The sequence below is a fragment of the Capra hircus genome, chromosome 23 (genome assembly GCF_001704415.2).
Source record: "Capra hircus breed San Clemente chromosome 23, ASM170441v1, whole genome shotgun sequence".
Lineage (NCBI taxonomy): Eukaryota > Metazoa > Chordata > Mammalia > Artiodactyla > Bovidae > Capra > Capra hircus.
This window is the reverse complement of record NC_030830.1, coordinates 38,376,205-38,396,461: the sequence shown is the minus strand read 5'-3', so window position 1 is coordinate 38,396,461 and position 20,257 is coordinate 38,376,205. Positions and strand designations below refer to the sequence as shown.

The following is a 20,257-nucleotide window of genomic DNA, read 5'->3' as shown; positions in this document are numbered from 1 at the left end:
ACTGTACAGACCTAGGTTTGTTATAGCTTTTCTTCCAGGCAGGTATTTGTATAAAGAAACTCTGGAAGGGTATGTAATGAACTTATAACTAGAATTCAGGAAAGCAAATAAGAGCAAGTGTTTTCATTGTAAATGTTCTTATATGGTTTTGATTTTTTAAACATATAAGTGAATAAATACATACTCAAAAGAGTTAAAAAATAAAGAAGATATTTTAGGGAAGCCAAAACATAGGTGATGATAGGCATTGCCTGAAACAGACTTTAAAAGATGGGAATATTTCCCTTTGGAAGGACAAAGATGACACTATGTATGATCAAGCCACAAAATTATGAACTTGTATGAGCGGGAACAAGGGGAATCCCTCCTTCACAAAAGAAATATGCACAGGTGTTTCATGCTCGATAAAATAACCATATTTATTTCATTTTTAATTATTAACTTTCTAAAATAACACTTTTCCTACAAAGAACTCAGAACTTGCAGTTTATAACAACAAACTTTCTTAATACTCGCCATATTTCTCAGAGGGCAGAGGGAGGGAATATGAGGTAGACAGAACGGTAAAAAAAAAAAGCAGGGGTCGCTACAGATCTGGACACAGGCAACAAGAATGAGGCCAATAGGTCACTGGAGGGCCTGCTACCCAGGGAGGGGGCCCAGGAGAAAGCACCCATTTCTGTGACCTCTGGTTTGGGAATGAGGTTCAGTGGTACTCATGGGAGGCTCCCTTACAAGGCTTCCTTATACAGAGCACTGGGGCTATCCTCAGTGCTGGTGTCTCCTAAGCAGTAAGGCCTCCTGGGTTCCTAGGTTCCTTGGGCTCCACCATGAGACCGTCACAGACGTCTCATCGCTGGTTGACCAATAAACAGACAAATGGCCAGTGGGTCCACAGTTCTTCAACAAACCAGACAAAAGCAGCAACGACGGGTGACAAGGAGAGGAGGAGGAGAAGGGTCTTCTTTGCATCTGCCCCAGTGGGATTCATGTTTTCTCAGAGGATGGAAGGAAGGCAGAGCCTGCCGCTTACGTTCCTTCTACATCAAATGGTTGTTCCAGAGAAAGCGCAGCAACATGTGAACTCCTCCAAAGAAAACGAAGACATAGTGAGCCAGGACAGCTCTGCCTTCTTGCTGAAAGTTCTGTTTAAAAAGGAAGCAAGAGAGGGAGGGTGAGTTTTTTTAAAAGGCGATAAAATAATCCAAAGTTAGAAGTTCAGTATTAATATTAATTCAGTCAGTGCCACAAACTCGCTTCTTGCGCTGCTCCGTGAAGTGTCTGAGTGGAAGAATATCTTGGTCTGTTCGTGATATCCGTACCATCCACACAACCTGGGGAAGTTTTCCTTTGGACATCTATTCCCATCTTCACTATCAGCAAATTGGGCACTGTTTTCCAGGTTGATTAACCTCTTCCTCTGGCGTCCCAGAGCACTTTCTTAGTCCTCCCAAAGAACCAAGGGAGTCTGCTTTGGGGTTGAAGAATGGACTTTAGATGGTGAAGAGGGGTGAGTGTGAGCATGGTTGGAAGCAAAGACCTCAGCAGGTTTCTGGTGCGTGCTCAGACGCTTCAGTTGTGTCTGACTCTTTCAGCCCCATGGACTGTAGCCCACCAGCTCCTCTGTCCATAGGATCTTCCTGACAAGAATACTGGAGTGGGTTGCCATATCCCCTCCTCCAGGGGATCTTCCTGACCTAGGGATCAAACCTGCACCTCCTGCATTTCTTACATTGCAGGCAGATTCTTTACCACTGAGCCACTGGGGAAGCCCATAAGTAAATGCCACTGTAACTGGAAACCACGAAAGAACTTGTTTTCCCCTTTTATAATTGATATCAATTTAAAAAATTGAGCGACTTTGACAGTGGTCCAGTGGTTCAGTGATTAAGACTCTGTGCTTCCACTGCAGGGGGCACAGGTTCAGTCCCTACTCAGGGAACTAAGATCCCACATGCCATATGGCATGGCCAAAATATTAAAATTAAAATTTTTTTAATTAAAAAAATTGAATTTCCTTCCAGCAAAGCAGACAAGAAAATGTATAGAGCACTGAGTCAGATGCTCATATATTTAAATTCCAGTTTTGCCACTTAGTTGCTGAGTAACCTTGGATAGGTTATCTAATCTTGCTGAACCTCAAATGCTTCTCCTGATATACTGAGTCACTAATTCATAGAGTTATTTGGAAAATTAAATGAAACAAATAAGAGTATCTCAGAGTACCTGAAAGAAAATGTTTAGTAAATGTTCATTTCCCATCTGTCCTTCTAACAGACTTAAGAAATTTCTTATACATTACTGTCAGGGTCCCAGAGAGGACAGATGACACACTAAAATTAGGATAATACAGTGTCGGATGAAGACGCTTTACAAAAGTGGGGGGAGGAGGCATAACAGTGGCATAACAGCAGAGTTATTGCCACTCCTAGGCCTATAGGGTGGACAAGGCAATGGCACCCCACTCCAGTACTCTTGCCTGGAAAATCCCATGGACGGAGGAGCCTGGTGGGCTGCAGTCCATGGGGTCGCTAAGAGTTGGACACGACTGAGCGACTTCACTTTCACTTTTCACTTTCATGCATTGGAGAAGGAAATGGCAACCCACTCCAGTGTTCTTGCCTTGAGAACCCCAAGGACAGTGGAGCCTGGTGGGCTGCCGTCTATGGGGTCGCACAGAGTCAGACATGACTGAAGTGACTTAGCAGCAGCAACAGCAAGCCTATAGGGACAGGGAGGAGGCAGCTTCTAGGACCCAGGATAGAGTCTATGGAGAAAAATTTCAAAGCCATATTTAAGATCCTAAAAACATAGAAAGACTGTTTTAAAACATACTGTATAGCTAGGAAAATTACATGCCCCAGATTTTAAAAAAAAAACAGGTCCTTGACCCAAAACCCCTCAAAACTAGATGGCAAAATAGGTTGAGAATCAAGGCCTATTTGAAAACAAACACTTGCTTAAGTGAAAAGAATAAGAAGTCAAGCTGGTGATAGCTTGAGGACAATCAATTCAGCACATAAAAATGCACCTTGGTGAGCTCCTTGCCAGGGAGTTCCAAGAGCAAGAATCAAAGTTTCTTTAAATACATCAAAAGCAGGAAGGCATCTGGAGAATCAATGAGACCACTTGATTAAACAAAGTATAAAATGTGAATAAATGATTGCATATGAAAGAAATATACATACCAGATTCAATATTTTGTTAAAGTTACTTGAGTTAAGCCTAGAAGCAGCAGAGTAAAGCCTTTTAGCATTTTAGAGTCAAACTGAGGAGGAATTTTTAAAAATATTTTAAAAATATTCTGTGGTCTATTTGAAGTGTTCTAAAAGACAATTTTGCAATACAAGAAAGATTACTTTAAAAGTCTAGGCCAAAGCCAGCTTTGTAAAACATTGCAAGGAAAACTAGGGCAGGTATAAGTATAGACACAGATCAATGGAATAGAATTGAGAGTCCAGAAATAAATCCCCAATTTATAGTCAGTTGATTTTCGACAAGGGTGCCAAGGCAATTCAGCAGGAAAAGAGTACTCTTTTCAACAGATGCGCTATGACAACTTAATACCCATATGCAAAAGAATGAAGATGAACTTATAACTCATACATATATAAAAATTAGCTCCAAATGAGTCAAAGACCTAAATTTAAGAGCTAAAAGTCTAAAGCTCTTGAAAGAAAACATAGGCATAAAGCTTCATGATGATTTCTTAGATATGACCCAAAAGCACTAGCAACCAAAGGAAAATAGGTAAGCTGAAATTCATCAAATTTAAAACTTTTGCACTTCAAAGAACACTGTCAAGACGAAAGACAACCTTCAGAATGGGAGAAAATATTTGCAAATAACATATCTGATAAGGGATTTATATTCAGCATATATAAAGAACCATGCTGCTGTGCTGTGCTGAGTCACTTCAGTCATGTGTGCCTCTGTGACCCTATGGGCCGTAGGCCTCCAGGCCCCTCTGTCCATGGGATTCTCAGCAAGAATACTGGAGTTGCCATGCCCTCCTCCAGGGGATCTTCCTGACCCAGGGATCAAACCCGCATCTCTGACATCTCCTGCATTGGCAAGCGGGTTCTTTACCATTAGCGCCACTTGGCAGGCCCACATAAAGAGCTCCTACAACTCAAGAATTAAGACAACCCAATTTTAAAATGAAAAATCTGAATAGACATTTCTCCAGAGATTTATACAAATAACCAATAAGCACCTGAAAAGATGCACAACATTAACTATCAGGAAAGTGCAAATCAAACCCACAGTATGATTCTACTTCACACCCGCGAGGCTGGCTATAATCAAAGAGATAGTTAACTAATTTTGACAAGAACGTGGAAAAACAGGATCCCTCATACCTTGCTGGTGGGCCACAATGTAAAATAGTACAGCCACTTTGGAAGACAGTCTGGAAGTTTCTCAAAAAGTTAAAGTTGTCATATGACTCAGCAATTCCACTCCTATGTATGTTCTCAAAAAAACTGAAAACATTCATCTACACAAAAACTTCCACACAGATGTCCATAGCATCATTATTTATAATAGTCAAAAAGTGGAAACAACCCAAACGTTCATCAACTGATGAATAAACAAAGTGATATGTATACATACACTGGAAAATTATTCATCAATAAAATGAAGCATTGATTCATGCTACCACATGGATGAACCTTGAAAAAAACACTGTTAAGTGAGAAGGGGATGACAAAGGATGAGATGGTTGGATGGCATCAGTGACTCAACGGATGTGAGTTTGAGCAAGCTCCGGGAGTTGGTGGCCTGGCCTGCTGCAGTCCATGGGGTCGCAAAGAGTTGGACACGACTGAGCAACTGAACTGAACTGACGTGAAAGAAGTCACACATAAAGACCACATATTATATTAGTTCCCTTATATGAAATTTCAGAATAGGCAAATCCGGAGAAGCAGAACGTAGATTGGTGGGGCTGGAAGGAAAACGGGAGGAGATAAGAGGGGACTACTATTGGGTGTGCAGTATCTTACTGGGGTGATGAAACTGTTCTAAAATTGATTGTGATGATGGCTATACAACTCTATGAATAAACATAAAGCCACTATTATACTGTTTAAATGGATGAATTGTATGACATGTGAATTTTCTCAATAAAGTTTTTTTAAAGAAAAGTTAATTTATTAAGCTGCAGAGGTAAATTTAACACATAAGTAAATTATAGCTTAAAAGGTAAGGGGAAAAAATCATTACCAAAAAAAAAAAAAAAAGGTAAGGGAAAGGAAGAAAAGGGAAATGGAAGCGGAGGTGACAGGGAGAAGTGGCTTCCTGATTGGGTTGAGATAAATGTAGCAAATAGGTGGTTGTGATTTTTCCTACTCTGCTCTCTCCAGAGAAAAAATTAGAAGGAAGCAGGAGTATTCAGAGTGCTAGCTGATAAAGAAGCAGAAAAGCTGAACTAAGGACTTGCCCGTAATTCATAAAGCACAGTCATCAGTGAAAACCGCAGAAGAAAGTGGAGCATCGGAGGAAGGTGGAGAGTACTATGAATGCTCTGTAATAAATGATACATGGCCAAGAAGTGTTCAACTCAAATAAGGCCAGAAACAAATTAAGTTGTTGGCTTTGATAACACATACTGATTATTTTCCATCGAATTATCTCACTCAGTGTTCAAACAGTCTACTGGCTTCATTCTAAATATAAATCAGAACATGGCACTCTTTTACTCTCCCTCTCCAGAAGCTTCTCTTATAAACACTTAGGGTAAAACCCAAAAACCTTTAACCACCACTCCTAAGACAGAGGTCAGCCCCTGGACCTCAACACCCACCCCGCTCAGCCATTCTGGCCTCCTTGCTGTTCCTTACGCCTGTTTCTACGCCAAGGGCTTGGCACTCCCAGTTCCCTCTGCCTGGAACACTTTCTCCCCAGGTATTTCCCTGGCTCACTTCCAGTCTCTGCTCAAATATCACCGCCTCAGAGAAGCCTTTCCTGACGGCCCATTCGAGTCATCTCCATCACTCACTACCCCCGGCAGTCTAGTCATCTACTTCACCGTTTGTCCCTCTCCTACATTATGAGTCCTATGAGAGTAGGCTCATCTTCCGTCCTGCTCTCTGCCTGGAACTGAGTCTGGCATATAGGAAGCACTCAATAAATACTTGAGTGAACTTGGTCTGTCAATACCTGGGACTGAGTCTGGCGCATAGTAGGTACTCAATAAATATGTGCATAATCGGTCTATCGGTATTTTATGTGATTGTTTCCTTCTTACTTTTAGTAACATTACTGTTGGGACCTTCTGTTCTTGTTTTGTCTCCAGGAATGTTTTGTTTGAGGGGATGGCTGAGTCTGCCACATTTGAACCAGAGCACAAAAAGGGGCCTGGCACTCCCTGAGGTCAGCATGATGGCAGCAGCAGGGACAAACAAGAAATCGCCGCAGGTGCTGGTCCTGTGATGAATTTAAGGGCAAGAAGTTGGGCTCTAAGGGTCAGCCACCTGTCCTAGCACAGAGCCCCACATGGTTATTCTCTTTCTGCTGCCAGTTACAGGTTGTTCTGGAGGAAAACTAAGTTGGCTGTGGATTTCATCACGTCTAAGATTTGGGCTTCCCTGGTGATTCAGCTGGTAAAGAATCTTCCTGCAATGCAGGAGACCAGGGTTGATCCCTGGGTCACGAAGATCCCCTCGAGAAGGGAACAGCTACCCACTCCAGTATTCTTACCTGGAGAATTCCATGGACAGAGGAACCTGGCTGGCTACAGTCCATGGGATCACAAAGAGTCAGACATGACTGAGCGACTAACACTTTCACAGAATTTAAAACAGTAATCTTTCTGTTTTCCCTTATTACTTCTTATAATAATCAGGAGAAACAAAGAAATCAAGGAGAGCTGGGCTTAGAGCATAACCTGGGTTGGTTCAAGGAGGATAACCACAATCTAAGTCAAAGGTTCTCCTCCATGATGGAGCATTACATTCACCTGGACTCATCTCTCAAGGTGGAGCCCAGCATCTGTAGTTCTTAAAACTCCACAGGTGATTCTCACATGCATCCTAGTTTGAGAGTGTGAAGCAAAGTTTCTCACATTTATAACTCAGATCCCCGAGGGTGTGTGCAAAATGGTAAATTCTGATGCCAGAGCTGTGGGCTGGGGTTCAAGATTTTGCACATCTGGTCCGCTGCCAAATAATGCTGATGCCACTGGTCCGTGGACCAGTTTTTTGCGAGGCAAATGTGAGATCAAATACTGGCATTGGCTCAGGTTCTCAATTTTCAGATCTAATGCTTGGTAATCTGGACATTATTAATCCACGTGTTCTGCTAATTCCTGGGCATTCCAGCTACTTGGCAGCCATTGTTCTGTTTGCTCTTTCCAGCTAGGCCCTTGCTGGGGAAATTTAAGTCTCACCTCTTGCACCATTCTCTGCTCAATGCTGTCCCCAATGTTTCTCAGCTGCACGACCAACTTGTGAATTATTTCCTCCTGGTGGTGGTTCTGGCCAATACTATCCTCCTTTGGCTGAGAAGGTGGATTGTGACCTACATTGATAGAAAAAAGTTCAAAGAGATAACTGCATTAACTATCACTCACCACTAGTCACTTAAAACTGTCTTAGACAATGAGAGGAATGAAATCCCATCATCATAGTGATTATTGAAAGCAAAGCCTTGCAATGGAATAAATAGCTCTGTCCAGTAGAAATATAATTCAAGCTATATATAAATTTTAATTTTTCTAGTGGTAAAATTAGGTAAAAAATAATTTTAGTAATATATTTTACTTAAGACAGTATATCCAAAGCTCAGTTCAGTTCAGTCACTCAGTCGCATCCAACTCTGCGATCCCATGAACCGCAGCTCGCCAGGCCTCCCTGTCCATCACCAACTCCTGGAGTTTACCCAAACTCATGTCCATTGAGTCGGTGATGCCATCCAGACATCTCATCCTCTGTCGTCCCCTTCTCTTCCTGCCCCCAATCCCTCCCAGCATCAGGGTCTTTTCAAATGAGTCAGCTCTTCGTATCAGGTGGCCAAAGTATTGGAGATGCAGCTTCAAAATCAGTCCTACCAGTAAACACCCAGGTCTGATCTCCTTTAGGATGGACTGGTGGGATCTCCTTGCAGTCCAAGGGACTCTCAAGAGTCTTCTCCAACACCACAGTTCAAAAGCATCAATTCTTTGGCATGCAGCTTTCTTTATACACTCTCACATCCAAAGTATTATACATATAATCAATATAAAATTATTAGTGATATGTTTTGCACTTTTTAATTTAAGCTTTCAAAATCCAGTGTTTATTTTATACTTGCAACACATCTCAATCCAGATATTAACTAATTTCATTGGAAAACCTTGTATTTTATTTCATGAAGTGTTGATTTGTATTTAGATTTAATGAAGTTTACAATTAAAAAGTAAATTCATATATCCAAGTTGTTCCACACATACCTAAAACTTGTCCAACAACTAAATCAAGTATCAGTTTTTTAAATGTAATTAAAATTTTAAAAAACTTAAAATTCAGTTCCTCAATTGCACTGGCCACATTTCAAGTGCTCTATTATATTCCAATACTGAATTTTTAATATCCAAAAGAAAAAATTATCTCACTTTATGTTGAAAATTGTGTGGAGATATATATCCACATAAAATTCTGAAAATAAAACTGTCATCTAAATGACCTAGTGGGGAATTTGCAAAAATCTCATTGTTAATTTTTTCAAAAGAATAATTCCTTCTTAAAGCAAATAACAAGCCTCAGTGTATTGGGACTTTAAAAAATGTTCTATCAACATACAAAAGGTTCTTTCTGTTGCACTTAGGAAAACTTTCAAGCAAATATGACTTTAAGGTTTTGTAAGTGCTTTTCCACTGCCAGCTATGACGTGAATATTTTATTGTCTCAGATGATGGTCATCTTTTTATAATCTTGATTTTATTTAATAAAAAAGAGAGATCTAGGGCCTTCTGGTTTAAGACTGAGCACAAGCATTGACCTTTCCGTTTCTCCTAGTCCCTCCCAAGACCCCACCAAAATGAAAGTATAAAAAAGAGTAAAGCTGCAACAGTGAAAAGAATGGGAAGCAAAGTCAACAGCAGATGAGAGATCTATACGTGTTTCTAGAAGGCAGAAAGAAGAAAAGACAAGATATAGAGGAGTGAGCCAGAAAGAGAAAGTGCCAAGAACCCAGGATAGGAAGCCCCTTCACTCACCAGGACGTGGAAGCTGGGAAAGGGAAGCCTGCCATTGGCTGATGAGGATCTACTGTCCCGCTTGGCGCCCTTGGCAACCCCAGCCCACTGGACCCATCAGATTTCAGGTGGAAAATCCAGACCACTCTTCTCCAACAGGAGAATGAATCTTGTGGAGAGAGCTAAAACTTCTTTATGAATGTTGGTGCCTTGTTCTGGCATTTGAGGGATCTGGAGCCAGAAAGTCAGCTCCCCTAACTCATCACCCTAAAACTCCCCCAGTTCAGACCCCCTATTTGAGTCCCCATTCAGTGAGGAGCCCTGGGAAGCAGTGAGGCATAGTGGTAAGATTCTGAGGCCAAATCATTTGGGTTCAAATGTAAAATCTATAGATAAAACTGTAACCTGGGAAAGTTATTTAATCTCTCTATGCCTTTGTTTCCTCAACTAAAATGGGAATGGTACTATCTTATTTTATCAATTCTAAGATTTTATAATGCCTCCGAGAATATGTTTTATAGTCTATGGCATGTCATATTCCAACAGCATTGTTCATTTCCTTAGTAGGAAACAAAATTATAGTACATTTTACAATTGATGGAATTAAACTTAATGAGCAGAGAAGGAAATGGCAACCCACTCCAGCATTCCTGCCTGGAGAATTCCATGGACAAAGGAGCATGGTGGGATACGGTCCATGGGGTCACAGAGTCAGATACAACTGAGCACACAGCACAAACTTAATAAGATACCATAGTAACTACCTTGTAGAGGGGTTGTTGAAATGATTAAGTGAGTTAATACATTTAACTGTGCAGGACCACACCTGGAACATGGATAAATGCTATATAAGTGAGTTACCTGGTCAGTATTTTTTTTTTTTAATAACAGAAGATCACCAGGCAACTGAGAAGAACCATAGTATGAAAGAGAAATACCAGATAAACAAACAAAATAGTGATCCTGAAGAAAACAGATGTAATTCAGGAAACAGAAGAGAATGTTTGCAAGTTCTAATGTATATCTTTAGAGTGATTTAAGAAAATATTACATTTAGCGACTTCCCTGGTGATCCAGTGATTAGGACTCACCTTCCCCAGGGGTTGTGGGTTTGATCCCTGGTCAGGGAGCTAGGATCCCACAGGCCTGTGGCCAAAAAACAAAACATAAAAACAGAAGCAATATCGTAACAAATTCAATAAAGATGTTTAAAAAACGGTCCACATCAAAAACAAAATCTTTATTTAAAAAAAGAAAGAAAATATTACATTTAGGAAACAAAAGAAAATGCTATGAAAAAAGATTAAACCTACAACAAAATCTTTCAGTTTTTAAAAATATGATTGCTAAAATTAAAAACACAATTGACCGTCTGAGAAAAGAAAATCACTCAGAAAAAAAAAATCAGAATTTTTAAATAGGCGAGATAAGATAGGTGATATACAGAACCAATCTGGAAAGACCAGCACCAGATTAGTAAGAGTCACAGAAAGAAACAGAGGAGGAAAATTGTTAAACAGCATAAGACAGCTTCCCAGCACAAACTTCAGGCTAGAACATCTCACCAAGAAAAAAGCCCCACCAAATTCTCAGGACAACAAAAGGGGGAAATAAAATCCTCACCTCTGGACCATACTGACATTTCAAAAGATGTCATTTTGGCTAAAGATGCTAAAGATCTCCAAAGAGAAACATGGGTTAGTTTGATGACTGACTTCCCATCAGTAATGGATTCTAGAATATAGCAGACAATTAATACCCTCAAGAATTTTTTTTTTTTGGTCATGCCACATGCTTTACAAGATCTTAGTTCCCTGACCACAGAGGTTGAACCCTGGCCCTTGGCAGTGAAAGCATCAAGTCCTAACCACAACCACCAGGGAATTCCCACCCTCGAGGATTTTATAAAAAATTCTCTTCAACCTAGAAGTTTCTGCCTACCTAATTCTCGATAATTTGTGAGAGGTGAATAAAGACATCTGCAGACATGCAAGGACTCAGGAAGTTGTTCTCCCATAAACAATTTCTTAGGAAGCCTCTTGAGGAGGTTTTCCAGTGAAACAGAGTATGACTAAATCAAGGGGAAAACAAAAATCACCAAAAGGTGGATCCAACGCTGGGAAGGGAAGTCCCAGGATGACAGGCCCAGATAGTGATGAGACTGGAACAAGAGAACAGCTCTAGAAGGGAAGTCCCCAAGGAAAGGGAGATTTGATCAAAAACATAGCACGATTGAAAATTTGGGAAACTTGTAGATATCATAACTACAAATCGTGTCAGCAGTGGAGGAGAGGCAGTGAGAAAGTCCAGAAAACAAAGGTAATACAGAAAGTTTATGGTGCAAATGAGAAGCCAATTAAGATGTGGCTTAAGTTTAAAGATTTCCTTTAAAGCTTTAAGCTTAATTGATAGCTCAGTTGGTAAAGAATCCGCCTGCAATGCAGGAGACCCCAGTTCGATTCCTACTGATAGCTCAGTTGGTAAAGAATCTGCCTGCAATGTAAGAGACTCCAGTTTGATTCCTGGTTCGGGAAGATCCGCCTGGAGAAGGAATAGGGTTGCAAAGAGTCAGACTCGACTGAGCAACTTTCACTTCCATGACCCACTACTTGTAGATGTGGATTATGTAAACTGTCAACAATCCATCATTTAATGTACAGCATACTGTCTCAAAACCATACATAACTGTGCTTTGACCTTTAATGGACAGAACAGTTCTCAGAGTTTTCTGAGAGGCTATTCCAGGGTTATAATCTTCAATTTCAGAGAAGGCAATGGCACCCCACTCCAGTACTCTTGCCTGGAAAATCCCATGGACAGATGAGCCTGGTAGGCTGCAGTCCGTGGGGTCGCTAAGAGTCGGACACGACTGAGCGACTTCACTTTCGCTTTTCACTTTCATGCATTGGAGAAGGAAATGACAACCCACTCCAGTGTTCTTGCTTGGAGAATCCCAGGGATGGGGGAGCCTGGTGGGCTGCCGTTTATGGGGTCACATAGAGTCGGACACGACTGAAGCGACTTAGCAACAGTAGCAGCAGCAATCTTCAATTTGGCTCAAAATAAAATTTCTGTTTCTTTCTTAGACCAACTGATCAACTTTTTTTGTTGGCACTCAGCCTGATTTAAGCAATCACAGCTTTAATCCACTATTTCATTACTTGGAGATGTTTATTCTCAGGGAAAATCACTTCAGTACCTATGAACTTGATTGGTGGTAGCAACCACTCCTGAATCCCAGAGCCTTAGGAGAATGTGAAGAGTATTTGCATAGAAATGAATCGCCAGTCTGTGTTAGATACAGGATACAGGGTGCTTGGGGCTGGTGCACGGGGATGATCCAGAGAGATGATATGGGGTGAGAGGTGGGAGGGGGGATTCAGGATTGGGAACTCATGTACACCCGTGGCGGATTCATGTCAATGTATGGCAAAACCAATACAGTATTGTAAAGTAAAATAAAGTAAAAATAAAAATTTTAATAAATAAATAAAATAAAAATAGAAAAAAAAAGAGTATTTGCATAACCTTTTACCTTTGTAACATAGCAAGTGGAGGGAAGAAAGGGCAACTGAGTGGGGAGACCTTCCAAATGAGTATCATCAACTTCAAAATGGGTTTAGGACCAGCCCTACCTGTGCCAATCAAAAGCATGATGATTTGCAACTATCATTTTAACTGACTGTCACCTGGGAAGTACAAAATCTAGTATCTTCAGTATGAAGATGGAATACAAGTTGGGTAAGTTCCAGTAATGGACGCTGGGAGAAATGCAGCTATAAGAATGCTAACAAGCCTTGGGTATTTCAGCTGGGTAGACAAAGGGGCAGAGAAGGAAGGACCTAGAGATAGAACACAACAGAAGATTGTGCTCAAAGCAAGAAGTGTGTTTTGTATTCTGGAACTCAGCATAACAACTATTTGTATTTCATGCATGTTTGAACAATTACTGGTGAAACACTTGCAGCGTGGCAAATGCGTGTGTGCTCAGTCATGTCCAACTCTTTTTGACCCCATGGATTGTAACCTGCTGGGCTCCTCTGTCCATGGGATTTTCCAGTTGTGGATACTGGAGTGGGTTGCCATTTCCTCCTCCAGGGGATCTTCCTGACCCAGGGATCAAACCCACATCTCTTGAGTCTCCTACATTGGCAGGTGTGTTCTTCACCACTAGCGCCATCTGGGAAGCCCAAAATAACAGAGATGATACTGCATATGAGATGTGTGTATCAGCATACTTACCTATTGGATACACATTGTCTATGTCAGTAATTATGGGTCACCGTTACTCCCTAAGAACTTAGAATTAAAAGAAAAGAGTATTTTCTGAGAACTTGGAGGCAAGATCAGTGTATGTTTAGTGGAAATGGGTGAGATGAGCAGTCATCGAAGGGGAAAGGCTACTAGCTCTCCCTTGCCCAAGCCATTCCCTCTGCCTGCAACTTGCACCCTCCTTAACCCCCTCAGGTCTCAGTCCAGGGTTACGTCTCCAGGGAAGCCTTCTCTAACCTCCCTCCTAGGCCAAAGCCCCATTATAGCATCTGGACCTCTTAGCACCCTATCATATTACATCTAACATTGGTATATGTGATTGACTGCTGTCTGCCTTCTTTACCTGACCATCTGTGCCAGGAAGGAAGGGGCTGTTGCTGTTTTTGTTTATTATTGTCACCCAAGTATGTAATGCAGTGCCTAAAATACAGTTGGCCCTAGTATTTTTTAAAATGAATTTAAAAAGTCAATGTGTCCATCTAGAGGAGGAAAGAGAGAGATGGTGAGCCTTAGGAGCACCAAAAAAAGAAAAAAGCATAAATGAGCATCCAAGGGACTTTCCTGGTGGTCCAGTGGTTAAGAATCTGTCCGCCAGTGCAGGGGTCCAGGGTTGATCCCTGGTCTGGGAACTAAGATCCGACATGCCATGGAGCAACTAAGCCCATGCACCACAACTACTGAGCCCTTATGCCCTGGAGCCCATGCTTGGCAACAAGAAGCAGGCACTGCGACCGGAAGCCCATGCACCACAACTAGAGAGTAAAAAATATATATATTATATATGTATATATATATATATAAAATGAACACCCGAGTGTTGCCAGAAGGGGGACCCTGGGGGCCCCCCTTTCTGCAATACAAGCACTCTCAGAAGCAGAAAGCAGCTGAAAACTGGACCCTCTTCTGACTTCTACAATTAATATATCCCATTTACACTACCTATATATCTATGAGTGTCTCTGTGTTAGTTGCTCAGTTGTCGCCTCTTTGTGACCCCATGGACTTTAGATCACCAGGCTCTTCTGTCCATGGTATTCTCCAGGCAAGAATACTGAAGTGGGTTGCCATTCCCTTCTCTGGAGAATCTTCCTGACCCAGGGGTTGAACCTGGGTCTCTTTCATTGCTGACAGACTCTTTTTCGGCCACACCCCACACCTTGTGAGATCTCAGTTCTCTGACCAGGGATTGAACCCGGGATTCTTGCATTGGGAAGTGCAGAGTCCTGTTGGATGCCAAGAAATTTTTCTATGTGTGTGTATAAATGTCTGCCCTTTCCTATCAATAGAGAAGGAAACAGCAACCCACTCCAGTATTCTTGCCTGGAAAATCCCATGAACAGAGAAGCCCGGCCAGCTGTAGTCCACAGGTCACAAAGAGTAGGACATGACTGAGCGCACACACTTTTCCTATCAATACTTTTTACATTTTTAGAAGTGGGCAGGGCCTCTTTCCACTTTTAATCATTTTTGTTTTCCCAAGAGTGTCTAATTTATCTTAAATGATGTATCAGGACGGTTGCTCTGGACTTCTCCAAATCCTATGCACCTCCTCAACTTTTCTAAGTGTCTTTTAGTTGTACATGGGCTTCCCAGGTGGTGCTGATAAAGAATCCTGACAATGCAGGAGAAAGAGATGCAGGTTCGATCCCTGGGCTGGGAAGATCCCCTAAAGGAGGAAATGGCAACCTACCTATTCCAGTATTATTGCCTGGAAAAACCCCATGGACAGAGGAGCATGGTGGACTATAGTCGGGGTCGCAAAGAGTTGGACACGACTGAGCACAGGTGTATGCGTGTGCACACACACACACATTCTCCATACAAATACTGTGGGTTCCTCCTCCCCCAGCACCAAACAGATATGTTCATATGGCTAGTGTTCAGTTCAGTTGCTCAGTAGTGTCTAGCTCTTTGCGAGCCTATGGACTGTAGCATGGCCAGGCTTCCCTGTCCATCACCAATTCCTGGAGCTTGCCCAAACTCATGTCCATCCAGTCAGTGATGCCATCCAACCATCAAATCCTCTCTAGTTCCCTTCTCCTCCTGCCTTCAATCTTTCCCAGAATCAGGGTGTTTTCCAAGGAGTCAGTTCTTCGCATCAGGTGGCCAAAGTATTGGAGTTGCAGCATCAGTCCTCCCAAAGACTATTCAGGACTGATTTCCTTTAGGATTGACCGGTTTGATCTCCTTGCAATCCAAGGGACTCTCAAGAATCTTCTCCAACACCACAGTTCAAAAGCATCAAATCTTCGGTGCTCAGCTTTCTTTATAGTTCAACTCTCACATCCATACCGTAGCTTTGACTAGACAGACTTTTGTCAGCAAAATAACATCTCTGCTTTTTGATATGCTGTCTAGGTTAGTCATAGCTCTTCTTCCAAGGAGCAAGCGTCTTTTACTTTCATGACTGCAGTCACCATACGCAGTGATTTTGGAGCCCAAGAGAATAGTCTGTCACTGTTTCCATTGTTTCCCTATCTATTTGCCATGAAGTAATGGGATCAGATGCCATGATCTTAGTTTTCTGAATGTTGAGTTTTAAGCCAGCGTTTTCACTCTCCTTTTTCACTTTCATCAAGAGAATACCCCCAAAGTAACAGATAAGTTTGGGCTTTAACCGGTCACTTTCCAGCCAACAATGGCTTGTGATTTTCATTTTCAGTCTGTATTGCAGCCTGGGACAAAAGCACTAAAAGGAGAAAGGGATCTTCTCAATCAGCCTCTTCATTAAGAGTTCGCTCTATCTAATTTATCTAACCTATCTATCTTTGTCATCCGTCCATCCATCCAATCAGGTGCCCAGCAGGAGAGCGTCCCAGGGTCCTCCACGCGACCAACCACACCGGGATGACTGCGTGTTCAGGGTTCTCCCCAGACGCGCTGCCCAGACCCCGTCGTCGGCCGGAAAACCCTTGGGGCGGGGCTGGCAGTAGAGGTCACGTGAGCGGCTGTGCCCAGTGGGAAGTGCACACGGCGCGGTGTGCCCAGAGGGGGTCTCCGGCGCCGGGGGGTGGCGCCCCTTGTGCGTTACTACTACTAAGTCGTGTCAGTCGTGTCCGACTCTGTGCGACCCCACAGACGGCAGCCCACCAGGCTCCCCCGTCCCTGGGATCCTCCAGGCAAGAACACTGGAGTGGGTTGCCATTTCCTCCTCCAATGCTTGAAAGTGAAAGTGAAATCGCTCAGTCATGTCCGACTCTTCGCGACCCCATGGACTGCAGTCTACCAGGCTCCTCCGTCCATGGGATTTTCCAGGCGAACTTGTTCGCTACCTGCTTCAAATCCGATTGAGAAGGAGGGAGACTAGGTATTCGGGGTATACCACCAGGCCCCTCCAGTGACCCTGGCTTTAGCGTTCTCGACGCCATAACAACTCAGTGTCCCTCACACTGCCCCCTTCAGTCTGCGCGTCTCCATTCCTTCAGCGATAAAAGAGGAGAAACACGACGCTTCTTGCTGAGCCTGTGAGGGAAGGAAATGGGAGTGGGGGTGGGGCGCGGCTTCTGGCCGCCACCGCCTCTGACTGGGCGGTAACCGGCGGCCGCGGCTTGCACTGTTAGCGCACCAGACAAAAATGCCAGACACAAAGATTTTACATACGTAGTAAAATGAGAACTCTATGCAAAAAAAAATATATATATATATATGCAGATTAGGCTGTTGGCTGTCACTGTAACTTAGTAGCATTAGTAATTCTTCACCCTTCTGCTTTTTTTGAGGTGAAACTAATTAGGAAAGCTTTGGGGGTAAATGTGGCAACCGCCCACAGTGCACCTCAGTTTCATAAGGATCGGTGAGGATTAAGTAATACAGTGAGTGTGAAAACATTGGAAAAGTCTTGCAGTAAAAGACAAGTTCTAGAATAGTGCACGGCTTTGTGAATATACTAAAAGCTTCTGAACTGTGTGCTTTAGAAGTGTGAACTTTATGGTACGAGTTACATCTCAACTTAGAAAAGCGAAATGTATGTTCCATAAGGTAATCATAGGTGACACAGTCTCGGGTTTGGAGATTTCATTGTTGACACCTGTCCAGATGAAAATTCAAAATTTTGGTCAGTTGAGTTCTTTTTAGAAAATGGATACCATATTTGATGTGGCGGCCAGAGTCTCATTAGGATGCTTGAAATTTCCGCTTTCTTAGTGGCATGTAATTCTTTTAAAGTGGAAAATAGTTTGAGATTAATTTAAATCCTTTCAGGTGTCTAGCGTGTTTTTCATCTAAAAGTCTAAAACCGCGTGCATTTAACACTAACATTCTTTAATGCTTTTTCAAACACAGCACTTTAATTTTCCAACATTTTGGGACATTTAGGAATCATACATTTTTGAAAAACAAAATTTCAAGTTTATCTTTCCCTCATGTTCTTTCCTATATTGACAATATTAAGAAGGAACCTACACTGAATTTTCCCTACCTCAACAATGCAGACATTTTCAGGTCAAGTTTAAAGGTATATTTTTTATTAAAAGATGAATTTGATCTATTTTAGTGAATTTGGGATCATCTTAATTAGTTGTCACATCAGTGATTCAGAGCCAAAAGAAACTAGGAGGTTTATACCATGAAGCAAAGTCAGTTTTAGATTTTTACTATGTAAGAACGTCGATGAATAGATTTACACTACTTCTTAATGTTTAAATACTCCAGTGCCCAATTTTATATCTTCAGTACCAGGAAAAATACAAGCTAAATAGAATATTTAACTTAGTTTAATACAAATAATATCTTACCTGGGTTCCTTGACATGGCTGAAACTGGCTGGGAGCTGACAAGTTGGGTCATGTAAACATTCTGAAAACTGTATTTCACCCACAGTGATTTGCAACAATTTGTTACATTGGGAGAGGGATTCAGAAGTTCTTTAGGTTCATAAACAGTGGCATCGTGTTTTTTCTTCTTCATGTTTTTTTCCTGTTAAAAATATTTTCAGAGGATTTCTCCCATTTCTCAGTATATATTTGGTATGATAAATGAATACTGATATTTTAACACAAACAGCCTTTATCCCATATATAAAAAGATTTTGCATTTGGGTGGAAGATGGAACAGGGTGATCTCTAAGTTCTTTTTCAACTGAAGTAAACATCTATGTTGTTTGGTCTTTAGATCTGATACATTACCCTGTATCCTCATCTCCCAGCAGTTTCTCATCATCTTAATAGTTACATTCCATCCAGGGAACAGTCTTAAATTAGTACACACAGAAGAGAGACAAATTATTAATAGTATAGCCAAAAGAAAAATAGATTTAAAAAACCTAGACAGGTGGGGAAGATTGGAGATGGAATATATTCTTCTTCCTACTGCAGGGGGTGTGTGTGTGTGTTTCCTCCCCAGAATGGCTCTTGCATTCCCTCTTTAGTACTCCATATACACACAGTCCATCTCTGCAGACGCCAATGAAGGCTATTTGCACACTCCTCCCTTTTCTTCTAATATTAAACCACCAATTGGAGAAGGCGATGGCACCCCACTCGAGTACTCTTGCCTGGAAAATCCCATGGACGGAGGAGCCTGGCGGGCTGCAGTCCATGGGGACGATAAGAGTCGGACACGACTGAGCAACTTCACTTTCACTTTTCACTTTCATGCATTGGAGAAGGAAATGGCAACCCACTCCAGTGTTCTTGCCTGGAGAATCCCAGGGACGGGGGAGCCTGGTGGGCTGCCGTCTATGGGGTCACACAGAGTCGGACACGACTGAAGCGACTTAGCAGCAGCAGCAGCAGTAAAGCACCAATCCAGTAAGTTGAAGAATGGATGATTCTCATTGTCTATCAGTGTACTTACTTATCTTATCTTAAAGGTTGGCCACAGAGTTTGACTTGCTATTTTACCTTCTAAGTCTAAGCAGTTAACAGAAAATCAAAGAATGACTGAGAGGTCAAACCACAAAAAAACAACTAAAGGTAGCAGAGGAGGCCTTCTGAAGCATTGCATCAGTACTGTCCAATAAAAATATGTGAAACACATATGTAACATTAAGTTTTCTAGTAGATACATTAAAAAGTGAAAGGGAATAGGTAAAATGGATTTTAATGATATGTTTTATTTAACCAAATGTATCCCTAAATAAATTTCAGTGTTATCGTTTCCACAGGTATTCAATATAAAACTTAATGAAATATTTTATATTCTCATTAGTGTATGTCTTCCAAACCTGGTATATATTTTACAATGCATCTCAGTTTAAATTAGCCACACTTTGGGTGCTCAGTAGCTACATTTGGCCAGTGGCTACTGTATTGGACAATAAATATGATAAAGCTGTATTGCAGCTTTAGAGGAAGAAGCAAGAACTGAAAAGAAATGGCTTTGAGAGAACGACAGTAAGCAGCAATCTCAGCTAGAAAAACTAAGTTGGGGGATATCATCAGGTAAAATTCTCATTTTTTAAAATTAGAGGATAATTGCTTTACAATGTTGTATTGGTTTCTGCCATACAACAATGCCATCAGGTAAAATTCTGATCTCATCATTATCATGTATGACATTTTCCAGTGTAGGATGCTATTACAAATTTTGATTATTGTAATTTGGGCCAGATTTGGGGTGTGGGAGCTATGGGATGAAGTGTAGTGTATGCCTGGTCATTTTTGATGCCTTAGGCTGCCGGACATTTTAACTATTCTCATCAGGCAATCTTCTAACCTTTATTTATTTCTCAAGTTAACTTTCCACTGGGAAAAGGACATCCTCTCCAGCTAATGCCTCAGAGCCAGATCAGAACCTGGGTACAATTATTAAATTGCTAAATGAGCAAAATTGACAATCAAGATATAGTTTTGGGGTGACAGTCTTGTCTGA

The 20,257-nt window shown here is 41.6% G+C and overlaps 1 protein-coding gene across 1 annotated transcript; it reads right to left on the bottom strand.

The window, feature by feature from the left end:
• PXT1 (peroxisomal, testis specific 1) lies at positions 1,041-18,352 on the bottom strand. The gene is made up of 3 exons (XM_013973755.2): positions 18,181-18,352; positions 7,391-7,521; positions 1,041-1,145 (listed from the first exon to the last, which is right to left on the bottom strand). The coding sequence occupies exons 1-3, from the start codon at positions 18,350-18,352 to the stop codon at positions 1,041-1,043; spliced, it is 408 nt and encodes a 135-aa protein (XP_013829209.2).

What these genes read in the sequence shown, in the direction of transcription:
- PXT1 (XM_013973755.2), bottom strand. Translation starts at nt 18,352, where the DNA reads ATGAAGAAGAAAAAACACGATGCCACTGTTTATGAACCTAAAGAACTT. An exon ending in AGCCATGTCAAGGAACCCAG is followed by an intron (nt 7,522 to 18,180) that starts GTAAGATATTAT and finishes CTATCAATGTAG; the next exon opens with GTCACAATCCACCTTCTCAG. An exon ending in AGCAGAGAATGGTGCAAGAG is followed by an intron (nt 1,146 to 7,390) that starts GTGAGACTTAAA and finishes CTTTTTAAACAG; the next exon opens with AACTTTCAGCAAGAAGGCAG.